The sequence below is a fragment of the Caretta caretta genome, chromosome 11 (assembly GCF_965140235.1).
Source record: "Caretta caretta isolate rCarCar2 chromosome 11, rCarCar1.hap1, whole genome shotgun sequence".
Lineage (NCBI taxonomy): Eukaryota > Metazoa > Chordata > Testudines > Cheloniidae > Caretta > Caretta caretta.
Genome location: NC_134216.1, coordinates 79,926,986 through 79,945,167, shown reverse-complemented (window position 1 = coordinate 79,945,167; position 18,182 = coordinate 79,926,986). Strand labels below are relative to the sequence as shown.

Below are 18,182 nucleotides of genomic sequence, written 5' to 3'. Positions count from 1 at the left end.
AAAAGCAGCAGTAGTTTAAAACTGGGATTGCTGACCTGGAGGAAGGGCGTATCCACTGAGACAGAAATAGGATCAAAATCAGACTGTAAAGCTTCTGAAGCCAAGGAGAGGAAACCCTGCCTTCCGCCTTGCATTGCTGAGCGCTGCCCAGGCCCCAGAGGAAGACGTGTTCCTGCCTCACAGACACACACTGGGGAGCTGGAGGAGGGCCCAGGTCTGAAGGTTGTGGGAATGTTCTTGGCCCCTCAAGGTCTGTGCCTGCAGGGAATTATCCCGGGGAGGCTGTACGGAGAAGGGGCAGGTTTTCATGCAGTGGTTAGGCTGTAAGCTTAGAGGCAGGGAAAGGAGTGAGTGTGGCAGAGATGGGCAGTGCCGTCCCAGTGGGGCCTGGAGCTAGATGCACAGGGCAATGGGTAGCTAATGAAGGTTTTGGGCAGCGGCATTCTGCAAAGGGCACACGATTAGTAGCGAGAAGGCCAGAAAGGAGGGAGCTGCAGTTGTAATGTGAAAGGCAGCCAGAGCAGGGGCAAGGCTTGGAGAGGAGAGGCCGGGGGAGATGGCAGAGTGGGAGAGGCTGGCGCTGGAAACGTTCAGTGGGCATTGTCCCTACTGAGTTGGCAGCCAAAGCCAGAGAGCAAGCGAGGACGCGTGGCGAAGCCGAGCAGACCGATGGCATGACCGCGAGGCTGACGAGCTGCAAGCAAGGGGTGCTGCCGGAGCTGCCCAGGGAACCGTCTGAGGGAAAAGAGAACCAGGAGAGCAGCCGCAGAGCCCGAGGAGGAAGGAAGCAACTGCGGGAAGCAGCAGATCCAAAAGGACACTGGGAGAGTGGAGGGGCTGGGACATAGGAAGGACAGTCGAGGATCTGGCAGGAGCAGCGACTGTGGGGGCAGGAAATGGCCCCCAGGGCGTCTCAGGCAGGGCGAGCTGGAGAGAAGCCCAGGCAGGGGGAATAGGCTGAGAGAGACAGACAGCTGGCCACGCAGGCCCATGGACAGAGCCCTCTCACCAGCACTGCCCTCACCCCGGGACCCACGCCACTGGGTCCGAGCGGCTTCTTCTGCCGGACGCTGATCTCCGTCCCCGCTCCTTCTCCCCTCACCCACCCATCTCGCGGTAACCCAGGACTACAGCAGAGCTAGTGTCACCTCAGGGCTAACTCCCAGGCAGGGCCAAGGCTAGCCCGCCAGAGGCCAGGTGGGTCCTCGTAACTGGGTCCTCCACAGCATCGCCTCCACAGAGCCACCTTTGCAGTCGTGCCCTGGGCCATGCGGGGCTAGACTCTCTGAGCCCGGAGGGGGTGCGGTGGCTAGCACGTGTGCTGAACCACGCAGGGCCAGTATGATGCCCTTGGCTCACTGAGCAGTGCCTTACTCCTAGCGTGAGCAGAGCAAATGCAGAATCCTACCCCCAGAGAGCTCCCCTCTGGCAGGCACAGAGCTCCCTTCCCAGCCAGCCTCCCGGACTGAGAACGAATTCAAAGCCAGGCAATGCCGCGCAATGGGGGGCAGGAGGGAAGTCATGTGCACTTTGAAGAACTCCAGTGCCCGGTAAATAACTTAGCTGCCTCCTTCCGGTACCTGCTCCATTCTCTAGGCCTGGGAACAGCAACAAGCCCCAGAAGGAGAGCGCGACGGAGAAGGAGACCACAGCCCCACACAGCTAGACACAGCGTCCGGCTCTGGAGAGCCGTGAGGAGAGACGGTGGGTGCAGAGTTCCACGTGTGGAGCTTGGGAAGCCCCAAGGGTTTAGAGGCCATCATTGCCCTGGTAGAATGGGGATTACAGGCCCGCTAGAACAAGCGATCTGGCTGCAGGTAGCATTGCACCTATCCCTGGGACAAACGCTCAGGAAAGGCAGTTTCTTCACTGGGCTTCTCCCTATAGCTGGATCGAAGAGATACAAGAGGTTCTGTACGTCTCCTGGACAGAGGATCCCTGGACCCCAAGGGGCTGCCGGGATGAGCCTGCCCGAGGCAGAGAAGCGACGGGTTCCGATGGGAATCCTGCGGGAAGCTTTTCAGGGTGAGGGCAGCGCATGAAGAGCAAGGAGGGAGCTGGACACACGGGGGTGGAACATTCTCACCCCCAGAGGTGCCGGAGGGAGAGGAACGGAGCACGGCAGGTGTAATTCCCATGGAGCCGTTCAGCCACAGCTTCGCCATCACGGCCCCAGGACCACAGAGGAGAGTCCATCCGGGTTCAGAGCAGTCCACCGGCTGGCCAAGCGCCAGATTCAGATCCACAGACAGAGGGAAGGCCCTGACCTGCCCATCTCCTGTTGGATCCCTTCAGGGGTTACCTGAGCAGCTGAACAAAGGAGGCGGACTTGCTCCCTCCTGAAAAGCAAACAGAGCTCGGGGGGGGGGAATCCACTTGGGACGGCAGCAGGCAGGAAGCGAGGGACGACAGCGCCTCTCTCTCGTGCCCAAGGGGGACTCGCTTCTGTTACACACACGAGCGTGGCTGTGGAGAAAGGCTTCCTGGACCCTGAGAAAGTCACGGCCCCGCTCCGGGGAAGAAATGAAATTGGGAGCTGGGATCCGAGCCTAGGACACGCAGACATGGAGCTGCAGAGTCGAAAAATGCCTTGCACCACCCAGAGCCTGCTGCTGGCCCGGCCTGGCGAACAGCGAGATGAGCAGTGCTGATGAGTTCAGCCGAGGACCCCGACAAGTGTTTTCCCAGCTGAGCCACCAGCCGCCCTACTGCTGGGCCTTGGCTTGTGACTAAGCTCCCCCCCGTGGGTCAAGGCAGCATTGCAGCCTCACCGCCTCCACCCTTCCTTCAGCAAAGGCCGACTCTCGCCCACAGACCGTCTGCTCCCCCACATCAATGCAAGACGCCCCCGGGCAGGGAAGAGCAGCCACCCACGTGGCCCGTTTTATACCTCTCGTACGTTACAAGCTGCTACCCGCCAACTGTGCGCTTACTCGCCTAGGCAAGAGCGTGGTTCTGGTCCCCTGGCCTGTGCTCCCTGCCCCAGCCCGGACAGCAGTCACACCCCCTGCTGAGGGTATTTTTCACTGCATGCTCACTGGGGCAGGGGTTGTTTCTGCTATGTCTGGGTACAGCACCTAGCACAGCGGGGCCTGTTGTCTGCACTACAGCAGCACCTACATGAGCTGAGATGCGACAGGGCAGGGACGGCAAGGCAGAGGCCACGGCTGAGTGCGCTTCCCAGGGGCAAACCACACCATCACCTCGGACCCTCCAAAGAAAGTCTGTCTCTGTGGATCTTGGCTGGAGAAATAGCTGACTATCTCTGGGGTTTCAATTGCCAGATATTTTCTACTTTGAGCCATATGCAGGAGAGTCACTTCAACTAAATGAAGACATTAAACATCACAACCATCTGGCCTTTATGTAGACCAGGAACCTAAAAGCCAGACAGGTAAGATAGGGTAGAAATAGCTGAGCACAGTTTAAAAAGCTACCTGGATGGCAACCCTAAGGCACTGGATGGGAAAGCTAAAGGGCCCTCTGTCTGTGATGCAGAATCATTGCTAGAGGTCAGCTTCCTTCCTGGGACTCTGGACGTGACCTGCCTGGCGGTGGCAGAGGTGATGCAGGCAGTAATGAGAAAACGCCATTTCCCCATGCTGGTAGAGCCAGATTCTCGAGATGCAAGTACTAGCGCGAGTTCAGAGATGCCTGCCTGGAACAATGACCCAGGAGAGTTTAGCCGGTGACTCGGAGATAAACAGGGAGTGCTGCTCCGAGCTCCGGGGACTGGACAGCCCCTCGCAGTGACCGGGAGCATGGCAATGATACGTGCTGGAGAGCAGCGCGCCTACCCACTCTGGGGCCTTCGACGATCTCCCCCTCAGCACATAGCTGGCTGTAAAGAAGCTGTTAGATATCTTCCGTACTCCCCCTTGGAGGGCAGGCAGCCTTCTCCACGTCGGAACACTAGAGCCCAGCACTTAACACAATTCAGCGGCAGTCCCCCCACCCCAAATACAGAATTTCGTTCACCATGTTCAAAGAATGCAAGACGCCTGTGGTCGCTGTCAGAATGCCGTCACCCTGGTACACCTGGTCTGTGGGGGGCGGTGCTGGGCATTTCAGACAAGGTGCCAGGTGACCTCAGAAAGGGGGAACTAGGAGGAACAATACCAGAGGCACAAATGCAGCCGACGGTAAAGAGACAGGTTCAGCCTGGGTGAGCAGCATGAGAGAGCCAAAGGCCCTTGAGGGAACAGTGCTGCCCTCGTTGTCAGATTCAGCAGAATGAGCACGAAATGAGCACGAAGCTCCCTGTAGCGTTAGCCCATTAGTCACAGCAAGAGAAGGGAAGAGGAGCTCTTCCTCTAAGGCAGAAGTGGGCAAACCACAGCCCAAGTGCCACATCCAGCCCTCCAGACGTTTTAATCCGACCCTCCAGCTCCCACCGGGAAGCAGGGTCTGAGGCTTGCCCTGCTCTGGTGCTCCAGATGGGGAGTGGGGTCAGGGTCTTGCCCTACTCTGCACGGCTCCTGGAAGCAGCGGCTCATGCCTCTTCCGGCTCTTACACATAGGGGCAGCCGGGGGGCTCCGCATGCTGCCCCCACCCCAAGCGCTGCTCCCACAGCTCCCATTGGCTGGGAACCACAGTGAACGGGAGCTGCAGGGGCGGCGCCTGCAGACAAGGCAGTGCACAGAGCCACCTGGCCTCGCCTCCACATAGGAGCCGGAGGGGGGACATGCCGCTATTTCTGGGAGCTGCTTGAGGTAAGCACCACCCAGAGCCTGCCCCCCGATTCCCTCCCGTGCCCCAACCCCTTGCCCCAGCCCTGATCCCCCTCCCACACTCCAAACCCCTCCATCCCAGTCTGGAGCACTCTCCTGCACCCCCAACCCCTCATCCCCAGCCCGACCCCAGAGCCTGCACACCCAGTGGGAGCCTTCCCACCCTCCAACCCCCAATTTCATGAGCATTCATGGCCCGCCATACAATTTCCATACCCAGATGTGGCCCTCAGGCCGAAAGGTTTGCCCGCCCCTGCTCTAAGGCTCTAAATCAAACCTAAATGCTTCACATGCGATTCTCAACCTAACCAGTCGGACTTTCTGCCCCTTCACAGCAGCAGGTCTTGTGGCCACTCCCATGCCCAGTGAGTCGGAGGCGAAGGCCGAGGGAGAGGGAAGTTTCTCAGGGTAGTCCAGACGTTCACAGCATTCCACAGCTGCTTCATCATCTACTCTTGGCAAACGGGGTTACAGGGTGATGGGCTGTTAGATCAACACTTGACATCTCCGTTTCAAGAAGCAAATGTGAACAATAAAGAATGCCAGAGCAAAACTCCTCACGCTCCGTTACTCCTGCCTGTGTCGGAAGTAGCTCATTCCCACGCTGCAGGGGCTCTACCGGCTGAGAGTGACGCTCTCGTAGGAGCAGAACATGGCTTTGCCTGGGTTAGGCTACGGTAAGGCGTTTGACTTACACAATGGCAGTGTGGAAACTCAACTGTACCAGCAGGAAGTCATCATTCAAAGGGGAGTGACTCGAGAGCTTAACTAGCTAGTAGAGGCTCCCACGCTGGCCGCCCTTTTCTACCCGCATGCGACGGTCAAGATGCACCAATGATGGAGAATCGGCTCCAGGGTCTAGAGCACATCAAAAGCAGGGAGCTTCGGTGTGAATGGGTCCACGCCCGGGTGAGGCTTGGGCGATTAGCAGAGCTCCACACACGAACGCACACAGTTCCCTTTTCAACGCGCTCCGAAAGGATGCACATGTCTTTGTCTTTAGACATTAATTTTCATTTTCCTCTCGCCCCCTTTGCAGGGATCTGGAAGAGTTCTGGTGAAAGTATTCCTAACGCAGACTGGACACGTTCGCATCCTTGCCTTGCATAACACGGCAGACGCTGCTCACGAGCTGGAGCCAAAGCCTTCTGAGCAAAGAGTAAGAGGGACACACTGTGGAGTGATGATACATGCAAGGGTGCCAGCAAAAATAAGAAATGATAATAATAATGAAAAAAGGCAGCATGCCAGTAATCAACAGGAACATTTCCACTGACTGAAGAGGGGCGGCGTGGGGAGCCCAGGCTCTCAGCTCCATGTGCAGCTCCCCACCAGGAGTGCAGCTGCCCCTGGGCTCTCAGCTGCCCGCTGGGAACACAGCTACCCCCCCGTCCCCAACCTGGCTATTGGCTACCCCCTGGGAACATAGCTACCCGCTGGGAACATAGCTACCCCCCCGCCCCCAACCTGGCTATCGGCTACCCCCTGGGAACACAGCTACCCCCCCGTCCCCAACCTGGCTATTGGCTACCCCCTGGGAACATAGCCAGGTTGAGGGGGGTGGTAGCTATCGGCTACCCCCTGGGAACATAGCTACCCCCCGGGAACATAGCTACCCCCCCGCCCCCAACCTGGCTATCGGCTACCCGCTGGGAACATAGCTACACCCCCCCCTCAACCTGGCTATCGGCTACCACACACACCCCAACCCTGCTATCGGCTCCTCACCAGGAGCCCGGCACGGCAGCCACCCACCTAGGTTCCCAGTGGAGAGCTCCACACCCAGAGTCCAGCTGGCTACCAGGCTCCAAACGGGGAGCCAGGAGCCTCCATGCAGCAGGCGGGCTGGAAGCGGGGAGCCCCAGGGGCAGCCGGGAGCCCCCGACCTGCCCTGGGGTGACAGGAACGACAGCCAACAGCCCACGTGAGTAACCCACAGTGCGTGCACAGACACTGCATGGCCCTAAGTAACATCACAGCTGGCAGGACCCCAACGCTGGCCAAACGGTCAATCAGGTCAAGGCAGTGGTGCAAATGAAGTCCCCTGGGTTTTGGGGGGTGGGTTTGTGGGGAGCAGGGGGAGGGAAGCGGTGTCTTCACGTGGCTGAGGGAGATTCCAGGCAGAAAATAATCAGCACGGATTTTTAAAAAGCCAAGAGCACTAAAAACCAAACGTCAGCTGTTCCTTCCCAAAACTGGGAGCTGGGAAAAATTCATCCTAATTATTCCTCAGGACTGGTCTCCATCACACTGGTCCCAGCACCACCCCGACCACAGCCTCCTGCTTCCAATGCCGCGTGTGTCTTCGAAACACACACACCTCCCCCTTTAATAGCGGGAGGTCAGGGCCGTGCTATCCCTTCCAGAGAGAGGAGTATGTATGTGGCATTGAGGGGTAGGGGCCCCCAAGTCTTCCATGTTCTCCTACACTGCTGTTGCAACTGGCGTGAAACCATGGAACAGAAGCCAGGAAACAGTGCTGGAAGGCGGGGAGCATGGGCCTAGCGATGGAGGGGCAACATCCCCCTGCCAACTTCGAGTCAGCAATGCCGCTCTTCCCCCTGCTCCCCACCTAACAAAAGCCAGGGCAGCTGCTGTCCCCTGGGAACGGGAGAAAGGGAAGAAGCCATTGATGCTGAGCAGCTGCTAAACAAAAGTACCCCCAAACCAAAGATACAGGCAGCGCACCTCTGCAGCTGGCCACCCGGGGGAGGACGTATGGGGAAAATTATGATCCTAGTGCCCAGGAACCCCAGGCAAAGACCAAAGACCCCACTGTGCCAGGTGCTGTACAAAGATACTCCCTGCCCAGATAGCTGACAACCTGTTTCTGCCCCCCACCCCCCACTGGCTGCACTCCAGAGCAGCAGGGGTCTAAAACTTCCTGCTGCAGACAGGGAAGGGAGAGGCTGGTCGCTGGGCCCCAGCCCAGCAGTGGAGACTGGCTGCTGGGGAATCATAGAATCATAGAATATCAGGGTTGGAAGGGACCTCAGGAGGTCATCAAAGCAGGACCAATCCCCAACTAAATCATCCCAGCCAGAGCTCTGTCAAGCCTGACCTTAAAAACCTCAAAGGAAGGAGATTCCACCACCTCCCTAGGTAACCCATTCCAGTGCTTCACCACGCTCTTAGTGAAAAAGTTTTTCCTAATATTCAACCTAAACCTCCCCTACTGCAACCTGAGACCATTACTCCTCGTTCTGTCATCTGCTACCACTGAGAACAGTCTAGAGCCATCCTCTTTGGAACCCCCTTTCAGGTAGTTGAAAGCAGCTATCAAATCCCCCCTCATTCTTCTCTTCCGCAGACGAAACAATCCCTGTTCTCTCAGCCTCTCCTCATAAGTCATGTGTTCCAGACCCCTAATCATTTTTGTTGACCTTCGCTGGACTCTCTCCAATTTATCCACATCCTTCTTGTAGTGTGGGGCCCAAAACTGGACACAGTACTCCAGATGAGGCCTCACCAATGTCGAATAGAGGGGAACGATCACATCCCTCGATCTGCTCGCTATGCCCCTACTTATACATCCCAAAATGCCATTGGCCTTCTTGGCAACAAGGGCACACTGCTGACTCATATCCAGCTTCTCGTCCACTGTCACCCCTAGGTCCTTTTCCGCAGAACTGCTGCCTAGCCATTCGGTCCCTAGTCTGTAGCTGTGCATTGGGTTCTTCCGTCCTAAGTGCAGGACCCTGCACTTATCCTTATTGAACCTCATCAGATTTCTTTTGGCCCAATCCTCCAATTTGTCTAGGTCCCTCTGTATCCTGTCCCTACTCTCCAGCGTATCTACCACTCCTCCTAGTTTAGTATCATCCGCAAATTTGCTGAGAGTGCAATCCACACCATCCTCCAGATCATTTATGAAGATATTGAACAAAACCGGCCTGAGGACCGACCCTTGGGGCACTCCACTTGACACCGGCTGCCAACTAGACATCGAGCCATTGATCGCTACCCGTTGAGCCCGACAATCTAGCCAACTTTCTACCCACCTTATAGTGCATTCATCCAGTCCATACTTCTTTAACTTGCTGACAAGAATACTGTGGGAGACCGTGTCAAAAGCTTTGCTAAAGTCAAGAAACAATACATCCAAGGCTTTACTGGTTCTGTGGATGAAGGGAATCTCATCATAGAAGGTGATTAGATTAGTCAGGCATGACCTTCCCTTGGTGAATCCATGCTGACTATTCCTGACCACTTTCCTCTCATGTAAGCGCTTCAGGATTGATTCTTTGAGGACCTGCTCCATGATTTTTCTGGGGACTGAAGTGAGGCTTACTGGCCTGTAGTTCTCAGGATCCTCCTTCTTCCCTTTTTTAAAGATTGGCACTACATTAGCCTTTTTCCAGTCATCCGGGACTTCCCCAGTTCGCCACGAGTTTTCAAAGATAATGGCCAATGGCTCTGCAATCACAGCCACCAATTCCTTTAGCACTCTCGGATGCAACTCGTCCAGCCCCATGGACTTGTGCACGTCCAGCTTTTCTAAATAGTCCCTAACCACCTCTTTCTCCACAGAGGGCTGGCCATCTATTCCCCATGTTGTGATGCCCAGCGCAGCTGTCTGGGAGCTGACCTTGTTCGTGAAGACAGAGGCAAAAAAAAGCATTGAGTACATTAGCTTTTTCCACATTCTCTGTCACAAGGTTGCCTCCCTCATTCAGTAAGGGGCCCACACTTTCCTTGGCTTTCTTCTTGTTGCCAACATACCTGAAGAAACCCTTCTTGTTACTCTTGACATCTCTTGCTAGCTGCAGCTCCAGGTGCGATTTGGCCCTCCTGATTTCATTCCTACATGCCCGAGCAATATTTTTATACTCTTCCCTGGTCATATGTCCAACCTTCCACTTCTTGTGAGCTTCTTTTTTATGCTTAAGATCCGCTAGGATTTCACCATTAAGCCAAGCTGGTCACCTGCCATATTTACTATTCTTTCGACACATCGGGATGGTTTGTCCTGTAACCTCAACAGGGATTCCTTGAAATACAGCCAGCTCTCCTGGACTCCTTTCCCCTTCATGTTAGTCCCCCAGGGGATCCTACCCATCCGTTCCCTGAGGGAGTCGAAGTCTGCTTTCCTGAAGTCCAGGGTCCATATCCTGCTGCTTACCTTTCTTCCCTGTGTCAGGATCCTGAACTCAACCAACTCATGGTCACTGCCTCCCAGATTCCCATCCACTTTTGCTTCCCCTACTAATTCTTCCCGGTTTGTGAGCAGCAGGTCAAGAAAAGCTCCCCCCCAAGTTGGCTCCTCTAGCACTTGCACCAGGAAATTGTCCCCTACGCTTTCCAAAAACTTCCTGGATTGTCTATGCACCGCTGTATTGCTCTCCCAGCAGATATCAGGAAAATTGAAGTCACCCATGAGAACCAGGGCGTGCGATCTAGTAGCTTTTGCGAGTTGCCGGAAGAAAGCCTCATCCACCTCATCCCCCTGGTCTGGTGGTCTACATCACTCCTGTTGCTCACACTTCTCAACTTAATCCAGAGACACTCAGGTTTTTCTGCAGTTTCGTACCGGAGCTCTGAGCAGTCATACTGCTCCCTTACATACAGTGCTACTCCCCCACCTTTTCTGCCCTGCCTGTCCTTCCTGAACAGTTTATAACCATCCAGGACAGTACTCCAGTCATGTGAGTTATCCCACCAAGTCTCTGTTATTCCAATCACATCATAATTCCTTGACATCACCAGGACCTCCAGTTCTCCCTGCTTGTTTCCAAGGCTTTGTGCATTCGTATATAAGCACTTGAGAGAACCTGCTGATTGCCTCTCATTCTCAGTATGAGGCAGGAGCCCTTCCCTCACAGATGTTCCTGCCTGTGCTTCCTCCTGGTATCCCACTTTCCCACTTACCTCAGGGCTTTGGTCTCCTTCCCCCGGTGAACCTAGTTTAAAGCCCTCCTCACTAGGTTAGCCAGCCTGCTCACAAAGATGCTCTTCCCTCTCTTTGTAAGATGGAGCCCGTCTCTGCCCAGCACTCCTCCTTCATGGAACACCATCCCATGGTCAAAGAATCCAAAGCCTTCTCTCCGACACCACCTGCGTAGCCATTCGTTGACTTCCATGATTCGACGGTCTCTACCCAGGCCTTTTCCTTCCACGGGGAGGATGGACGAGAACACCACTTGCGCCTCCAACTCCTTTATCCTTCTTCCCAGAGCCACGTAGTCCGCAGTGATCCGCTCAAGGTCATTCTTGGCAGTATCATTGGGAAGGGGCGGGGGAGACCAGATGGACAGGAGGAATCAAAGCGGGGGGCAGATCAAGGGAATGTGGGGAGCCAGAGGGCAGGACTCAGAACACCGGGAGAGGAAGAGGTGACCCGGGACATCTGGGAGATGGGTTAGCTAGACCACTGGTGGGAAGCAGAGACTCCGGCAGCCAGTCTCATTCTACGCAGAGAAATAGGAAGGGAAACCCCAGAGCCCTTTGTCCCTCCCAGTCAGCCCCCCAGGGCAGCAGCTGTTGGGCTCTCCGCCTCTGACCAGTCTGGAAGCAATAAGAGCCGTTCCCTAGCCCCGACGAGCCAGGAGCTGCAGAGATGGGGCCTCCCCACTCCCTGGCTCTACGCTGCCACCAAAGAAGCCACACAAGCAGCAGCCAGTCTCGGGGCCCGGGGCTCACGCTGCAGTGCTAGACCTAGCAGGGTGGCCGTTCCCCCTCAGCAGGGGCGCAGGCTCCGCAACCTCCCCCCTCCCGGTGGCACCGCAGCGAGCCTATAGGCCCGGCTCTGAGACGCTGCCGTGGTGGGTTTTGGCAGTGTGGACGGAGCCTGGCCCCACAGAGCACACCGGAGCCACAGTGGCTGGAGCCCAAATCCACCTCTTCCCCAGCAGTGGGGCCAGTCCGGACCCTTGCTGGTGGCGAGGCCCCTTTCAGCTCCGGAAGCACCCCAAGCAGCCCGTGGGGCTTTGCCTGGCTCCTGCCTTCACCTCCGCACGGCGGCCCCGCCGCAGATGCTAGGACGTCGCTGGCAGTCAGACAAGAGCCCCCTGTGTGGCGCTGCCCGCAGGACGTGGCGATTCACACAGCTCCGGGCAGGGGCAGGCACCCCTGGCCACGTCAGGCTTACAGAGCGCGGCACACTCCTGCAGCGAGGGCATCAGGAAACAACCACTTCAAATGCGGTGTAGCCGCTTTCAAATGGAGCAAAGTCCAGCCTCTCCTGCACTCTTCCTGGACCCGCAGCAGGGTACTGGCGGAGTCTGTGAACCCAACCTTCTCAGGGCTGGCAAAGCGGGTGGGAGAGAAACACTTCTGTGCTTTGCTACTGAGCCTTAAAACAACAGCGTGTGTAGGAGAATTCCTGTTCACCTCCACCCACAGATCCAAGGCCACGGGAGAAATCAGGCTGAACTCCCCGCGGGGGATGCTCTCCCCTGCGCACAGTGATCCCTGGGGACAAAGCACATACCTCTCATACTGGCTGACCCTTCTCTTCTCCCTCTGGGGTGGTCAGCTGCTGTAGGCAAGACCCAGCTAGAGTTCACTGAATTCATACAAAAAATGTGAACGGATTTCCATAGCAAGCCAACGCCCGTGGGTTCCAGAGCAACAGGAGAGGAAGGGGCCCAGGGAGGGAAGAAAAAGCACCTCCTTTCTGCCCCACTGGTCTCCAGTCACAGCCTTCGGCCCCAAAAGCCTCAGTCGAAAGGAAGAGGCTGAACAGAAGGTGGGGGGGTCAGCACACCGCGGTCTGGAAGAAAGCACCTCCTTTCTGCCCCACTGGTCTCCAGTCACAGCCTTCGGCCCCAAAAGCCTCAGTCGAAAGGAAGAGGCTGAACAGAAGGTGGGGGGGTCAGCACACCGCGGTCTGGAAGAAAGCAGCCTTTAGAATCTCAGGAGAGGGTTAAATATTGCCAGGCACTGCACATCTGCATCATCAGCGCTCCATGGAGACCAGCAGCACGGGTCTATTTATAAACCAGGCCTAGCTGCCAGCGTACAGCTGTGGTCTGCAGTGGGAGACTCAGACTGCCAGCCTGTGACAGTCTATGGCTTACGCAAATGACAAAGGTAGGTTATGTACCTCTCCCCCCAGCCCTCCTGACACACAGACAGAGGCAAGTCGGTCATGGAACAAAGCACCTAACACCGGCACAGGAGGCTGCCTTCGTGGGCTAACGTGTCCCGATCCAACCTTGCTGCTCCCTCACGCCACAGTACCAACACCATCGATCCGTGCACTCGGGCTGCTCCACGTCACCACCAATCACTACCCTGCCTGCGATACTGGCAGGTTTTGTTTTTAGCCCGTTTGATGCAAGAGGACTCAGGCTGGCTGTAATGGTGAAGGAAAGCAAAGGCACTGCATGCTATTTGTTACCACTATTAATTTTCAGGAAGAAAATAAACTTGGACAAGAAAATGCTTATGAGAATCACAGGTTTCAGAGTAACAGCCGTGTTAGTCTGTATTCGCAAAAAGAAAAGGAGGACTTGTGGCACCTTAGAGACTAACCCATTTATTTGAGCATGAGCTTTCGTGAGCTACAGCTCACTTCATCGGATGCATACCGTGGAAACTGCAGAAGACATTATATACACAGAGACCATGAAACAATACCTCCTCCCACCCCACTCACCTGCTGGTAATAGCTTATCTAAAGTGATCGCTCTCCTTACAATGTGTATGATGATCAAGGTGGGCCATTTCCAGCACAAATCCAGGTTTTCTCACCCCCTCCCCTCCCCACCCCACACAAACTCACTCTCCTGCTGGCACTTCTCCCTCTGGGGTAGAAGTGCCAGCAGGCAGGAGAGTGAGTTTGTGTGTGTGTGGGGGGGGGGGGGGGGTGAGAAAACCTGGATTTGTGCTGGAAATGGCCCACCTTGATTATCATACACATTGTAAGGAGAGTGATCACTTTAGATAAGCTATTACCAGCAGGAGAGTGGGGTGGGAGGAGGTATTGTTTCATGGTCTCTGTGTATATAATGTCTTCTGCAGTTTCCACAGTATGCATCCGATGAAGCGAGCTGTAGCTCACGAAAGCTCATGCTCAAATAAATTGGTTAGTCTCTAAGGTGCCACAAGTCCTCCTTTTCTTTTTATGAGAATCACAGTGTACATCGAGCCATAGTTCCAGCCCAGGACTGAGATTAGCTTCGCACCCACTTTCCGCTTCGGAACGTGAGAGTGGAGTCGGCTTGGCCGCCACTCAGCATCCTGTGGAGACGGAACAGATGAGGGTCCATAGTGCTCCCTCCCAGTCCTCACTCTTCTTCCTCCCTCCCGCTTTCTTCTCACAGTTTGTTTTATGACGGACCCAAAGAAGGGCAGGGAAGGCTCAATGAAGAGCAAGGCAAAAGCTTAACTGCCACCTCCAACCCTCACTTGGAACCCAGTTTTAAAACCCTCTCCTCGGACCCAAGGTCATGCATGCATCAGAATTCAGCAGCTGATTTCATTCTCCTTGTATTAATTGTTCACAGGCACCGCAAGGCTAGATGCTGAACACACACATCCAAACACAGCTAAGGTAAGTGAGGTTACTCGCAGGAGTCTTTCTACAATCTAAGATGGCTAGTGTTTGAATCCGCACTAACTACTCAGCTCAGAACACGTTTATATTCTGTGATTGCACACCTGCTCTTCCTTCAGGCCACCACCAGATTTCACCGGGGCTCAGAGGTGCAAAGGAATAACAGCACTGACTTCTTCATGTTTACTTCTGATGGTCACCTGATTCAACATGCACATAGCTATATGCCTAGCTATGAGCATGATACAAGATCCCAGTGGGTACAGAACCTCAGTCCTGAGATCCCAACAAGGCAACTGAAATCCAGCCAACCCTGCAGCAGGTACAAGCAGCCCCCTCTCTTACAGAAGAGAGGTGCTCAGTCTGGCAGTTATCGCTCCCTACAGAGCACCCCTTACCTGTCTGGGCTGAGACAATGCTTCGGGAGTCCAAATCCAACTTCTTCACCAGAGTTTTGGGATCAATCTTCATCCCAGCAAAGACATCAGAGGACAAAAAAGCCCAGTCCTGAGCCAAAGACAAAGTTAAACACGCACTTTAATATTGAGAGGAATAAAATAATTGCAAAGTTCAGGCCTACTCTCCAACAGCCACCACGTAGTAGCCCATTGGTTCATGGTATGTAAAATGTGTGCCATGCCTCAGAGGACACAGCCAAACTACTGGTTTCCAGCTCATTGGTTTTTACTACAAATATGTATGAGTGTCTGTGATGGGCATTCCTGGGGTGCAACGTGGAACTGGGGTACCACTGAGCCCTCTGTCTCACCAACCTGCACTCCCTTTCACACTGTGATAACGTGACAAGCTGCAAACCCCTCAAGGTCCTGCACTCACATAAGCATTCACAGGGAGGGACACACCCCACTTTCGCCAGCCACTCTTGAACCAAAAAGAGAGAGGCTCCAGTTAATTCCCCCCAGCTCCCCAGCCTAGGACCCCAGAACTGTACCATCCTGCCCTGGTCAAAAACCTGACCAGTGTAAGTTTATTACACAGTCCGCCCCTCCCTCAATGCGGAGAGGACATGAACAGATTTTTATTAACTGAGCTAAGATTTTTTTCATGCACTTCACTCAAACTACACTGTTTTTAGGTAAAATATAAAACAGATTTTAAGTGATTATAAGTAATAGCAAAGAGATCAAAGCAGGTTACCTAAGACATAAAACAAAATCGCAATCTAAGTTCTATACACTAGACAAGATTTGAATCAAGCAGTGTCTCACCCCGGTGGTACAAACAGTTCACCAATCTTCCATACACAGGCTAGGATTCCTCCCTTCCCACCTGGGACCACCTCCCCAGCCCAGTCTTTGTTCCAGGTGTTAAGTTCTGGGGGGAGTGAGGACAAGTGATTATATCACTTCCTCCTTTAACAGCTTCTCCCATGTGGCAGAAACTTCATTGTCCCAAACAAAGCCCACAGCACAGTTCATGGAAAACTACAGGCACAAGATGGAGTCCAGTGTCCCATGATCTGGTCACATGCCATTGCGTGCTTCGATAAGTCATAGCATCCATTATCCAGAGGGTGGGCACAAGCTTCTTCTAAGGCCTATTGTGTTACTTAATGGGCCATCAGCTTAAATATAATAGAATATCAGGGTTGGAAGGGACCTCAGGAGGTCATCTAGTCCAACCCCCTGCTCAAAGCAGGACCAACCCCAACTAAATCATCCCAGCCAGGGCTTTGTCAAGCCGGGCCTTAAAAACCTCTAAGGAAGGAGACTCCACCACCTCCCTAGGTAACCCATTCCAGTGCTTCATCACCCTCCTAGTGAAAAAGTTTTTCCTAATATCCAACCTAAACCTCCCCCACTGCAACATGAGACCATTACACGGAGCTATTGATCACTACCTGTTGAGCCCGATGATCTAGCCAGCTTTCTATCCACCTTATAGTCCATTCCCAATGTGCTGACTAAACTGGATGTAAACTAGCTTGTGGGTGTCACTCCAGGAGCAAACACATTTTAAATACTAGTACATAGTCAATATTCACAACTTCAGATACAACAGCATATACAATCCAACAGGATATCAATGTTCAACAGATCAAGACTTTTAGAATGATCCCTTACAAAGCACGTTTTGTACAAAACATATTCTAATTCTATTACTATGGTGAATTTGGGGGTGCCAGGGACTTGCTTTAGGGTACAGAGTGTCACAGTCTCTTCTAAGCACATTTAAGGATAGCCACAAGTAGCCACCAGTGGTGTGGGCCCATTTGGCTAGCCAAGCCCCTTCAGTCTGGAAACAGGGCTGCAAGTCTCCTAAGATCGGGGGATGAGTTTGTAGAGTTTCTCTTGGATTTTGGGGGGGAAAGGATTAGATGATATCCTTAAACTCCTGGGTAAAGTGTGGTATGGGGTCTTCTTTGAGTTCTTTATAGTAAGCTGGCCTTGTTAACGTCGCTATCATGGTTGAGGATTTCCAGCCAATACAGACTGCTGAAAGCTTTTGAGTGAGAAAAACTATTTTGCTTTTAGAACAATTCACCTTGGTAAAGCTTAGGAAATAGCTTGCGTGTTTATGTTTTATTTCTTTTGTAACCAATTCTGACCTTTATGTCTTATCACTTAGAATCTATCTTCCTTTAGTTAATAAATTTGTTTTATCTAAACCAGTGTGTTTTGCTTGAAGTGTTTGGGGAATCTCTACTCACGTTAACAAAGGCTGGTGCATAATCATTTCCTCTGATGAAGTGACGAGCTATTAACGAGCTTGCATTGTTCAGTAGTGTGCTGGACAGTGCAAGATGTACATTTCTTGAGCGCAAGGCTGGGACCAAGAATTTGCAGGTAGCGCCCTATATGTAGTTCATGAGCGGCTGGAAGAGCATTCATGTAACTTGGCTGGAAGTGACTTTACATGTTGGTGGCTTTTCACTGCAGAGCAGTGTAAAAGGCACTCTGGGCTGGAAAATTAAAGGGACACAGCAATTCAACAGTCCAGACTATACCCTGGGCTACGTCACAGACATTTAAAAAAAGACACTATTTCAATATAATGAAGGAAGTGCAAGTTCCTTCTTAATGGTGTGTTGTCAAAAGACAACATCTAGACATGAGAGCACAGATCAGAGAGAAGGATAGCTATTTCTCTGTAGAGACCTTCACTGTTCCCAACTCTTCAGTACTATAAGTCTCATAATATTTAAAGCCCCAGCTACTGGAATCATGTGATTTTGAGAATCTCAGCTTTCATTTTGTAAAAAGAAGCTAAGTTTCTAGCCCTCATGACTGTAGGGAAAAGCGTGAAAATGTGGCCTCTGAAAGCCACATTTTCATTGTTGCTCTCTTAACTGTTTCCATAACATTCTTCCAGCAATGTTCTAGCTCACATTCAATAAACGTGGGGGTGAAAAGAAAACGAGGGAACTTCATGCAGCATAGTTCCATTATTCCAGACTTCTGATTGTTCTGCAGGGCACATGTCCTCAGTTAAACAAGGAGATATAGCAGGGGTCGGCACGGCCCCGCTCCAACTACTACGCGCTATAATGGCCCCCTCCAGCTCTCCAATGGGAGCTGCGAGGGCAGTGCCTGCGGATGCTGCAGCACACAGAGCTGCCTGGCTGCACCTCCACGTAGGAGCCGGAGAAGGGACATGCCACTGCATCCAGGAGCTGCTTGAGGTAAACGCCACTCGGAGCCTGCACCCCGAGCCTCTCCCCATGCCCCAATCCCCATGCCCCAGCCCTGATCCCCCTCCCGCCCTCCGAACCCCTCGGTCCCAGCCTGGAGCACCCTCCTACACCCCAAACTCCTCATCCCCAGCCCCACCCTGGAACCCGCATCCCCACTCCAATTTTGTGAGCATTCATGGCCCGCCATACAATTTCTATTCCCCGATATGGCCCTTGGGCCAAAAAGTTTGCCCACTCCGGGATACAGTGATGTTATGTTAATTTTCTGGACAAAAGTCAGGATATGCTTCTAGGGGC

At 53.6% G+C, this 18,182-nt stretch overlaps 1 protein-coding gene across 4 annotated transcripts in view; it reads right to left on the bottom strand.

Annotated features, from left to right (window-relative positions):
• The window catches only part of SLX9 (SLX9 ribosome biogenesis factor), a 111,260-nt gene that overhangs the window by 84,537 nt on the left and 8,541 nt on the right, over positions 1-18,182 (bottom strand). For 3 of the 4 annotated variants that reach the window (XM_048869038.2, XM_048869037.2, XM_048869039.2), the window contains exon 2: positions 14,629-14,737. The exons of the other annotated variant lie outside the window; for it this stretch is intronic. In XM_048869038.2, the coding sequence (XP_048724995.1) occupies positions 14,629-14,737 (109 nt within the window). The remainder of the gene's footprint in view (positions 1-14,628; positions 14,738-18,182) is intronic. 4 annotated transcript variants of the gene reach the window in all.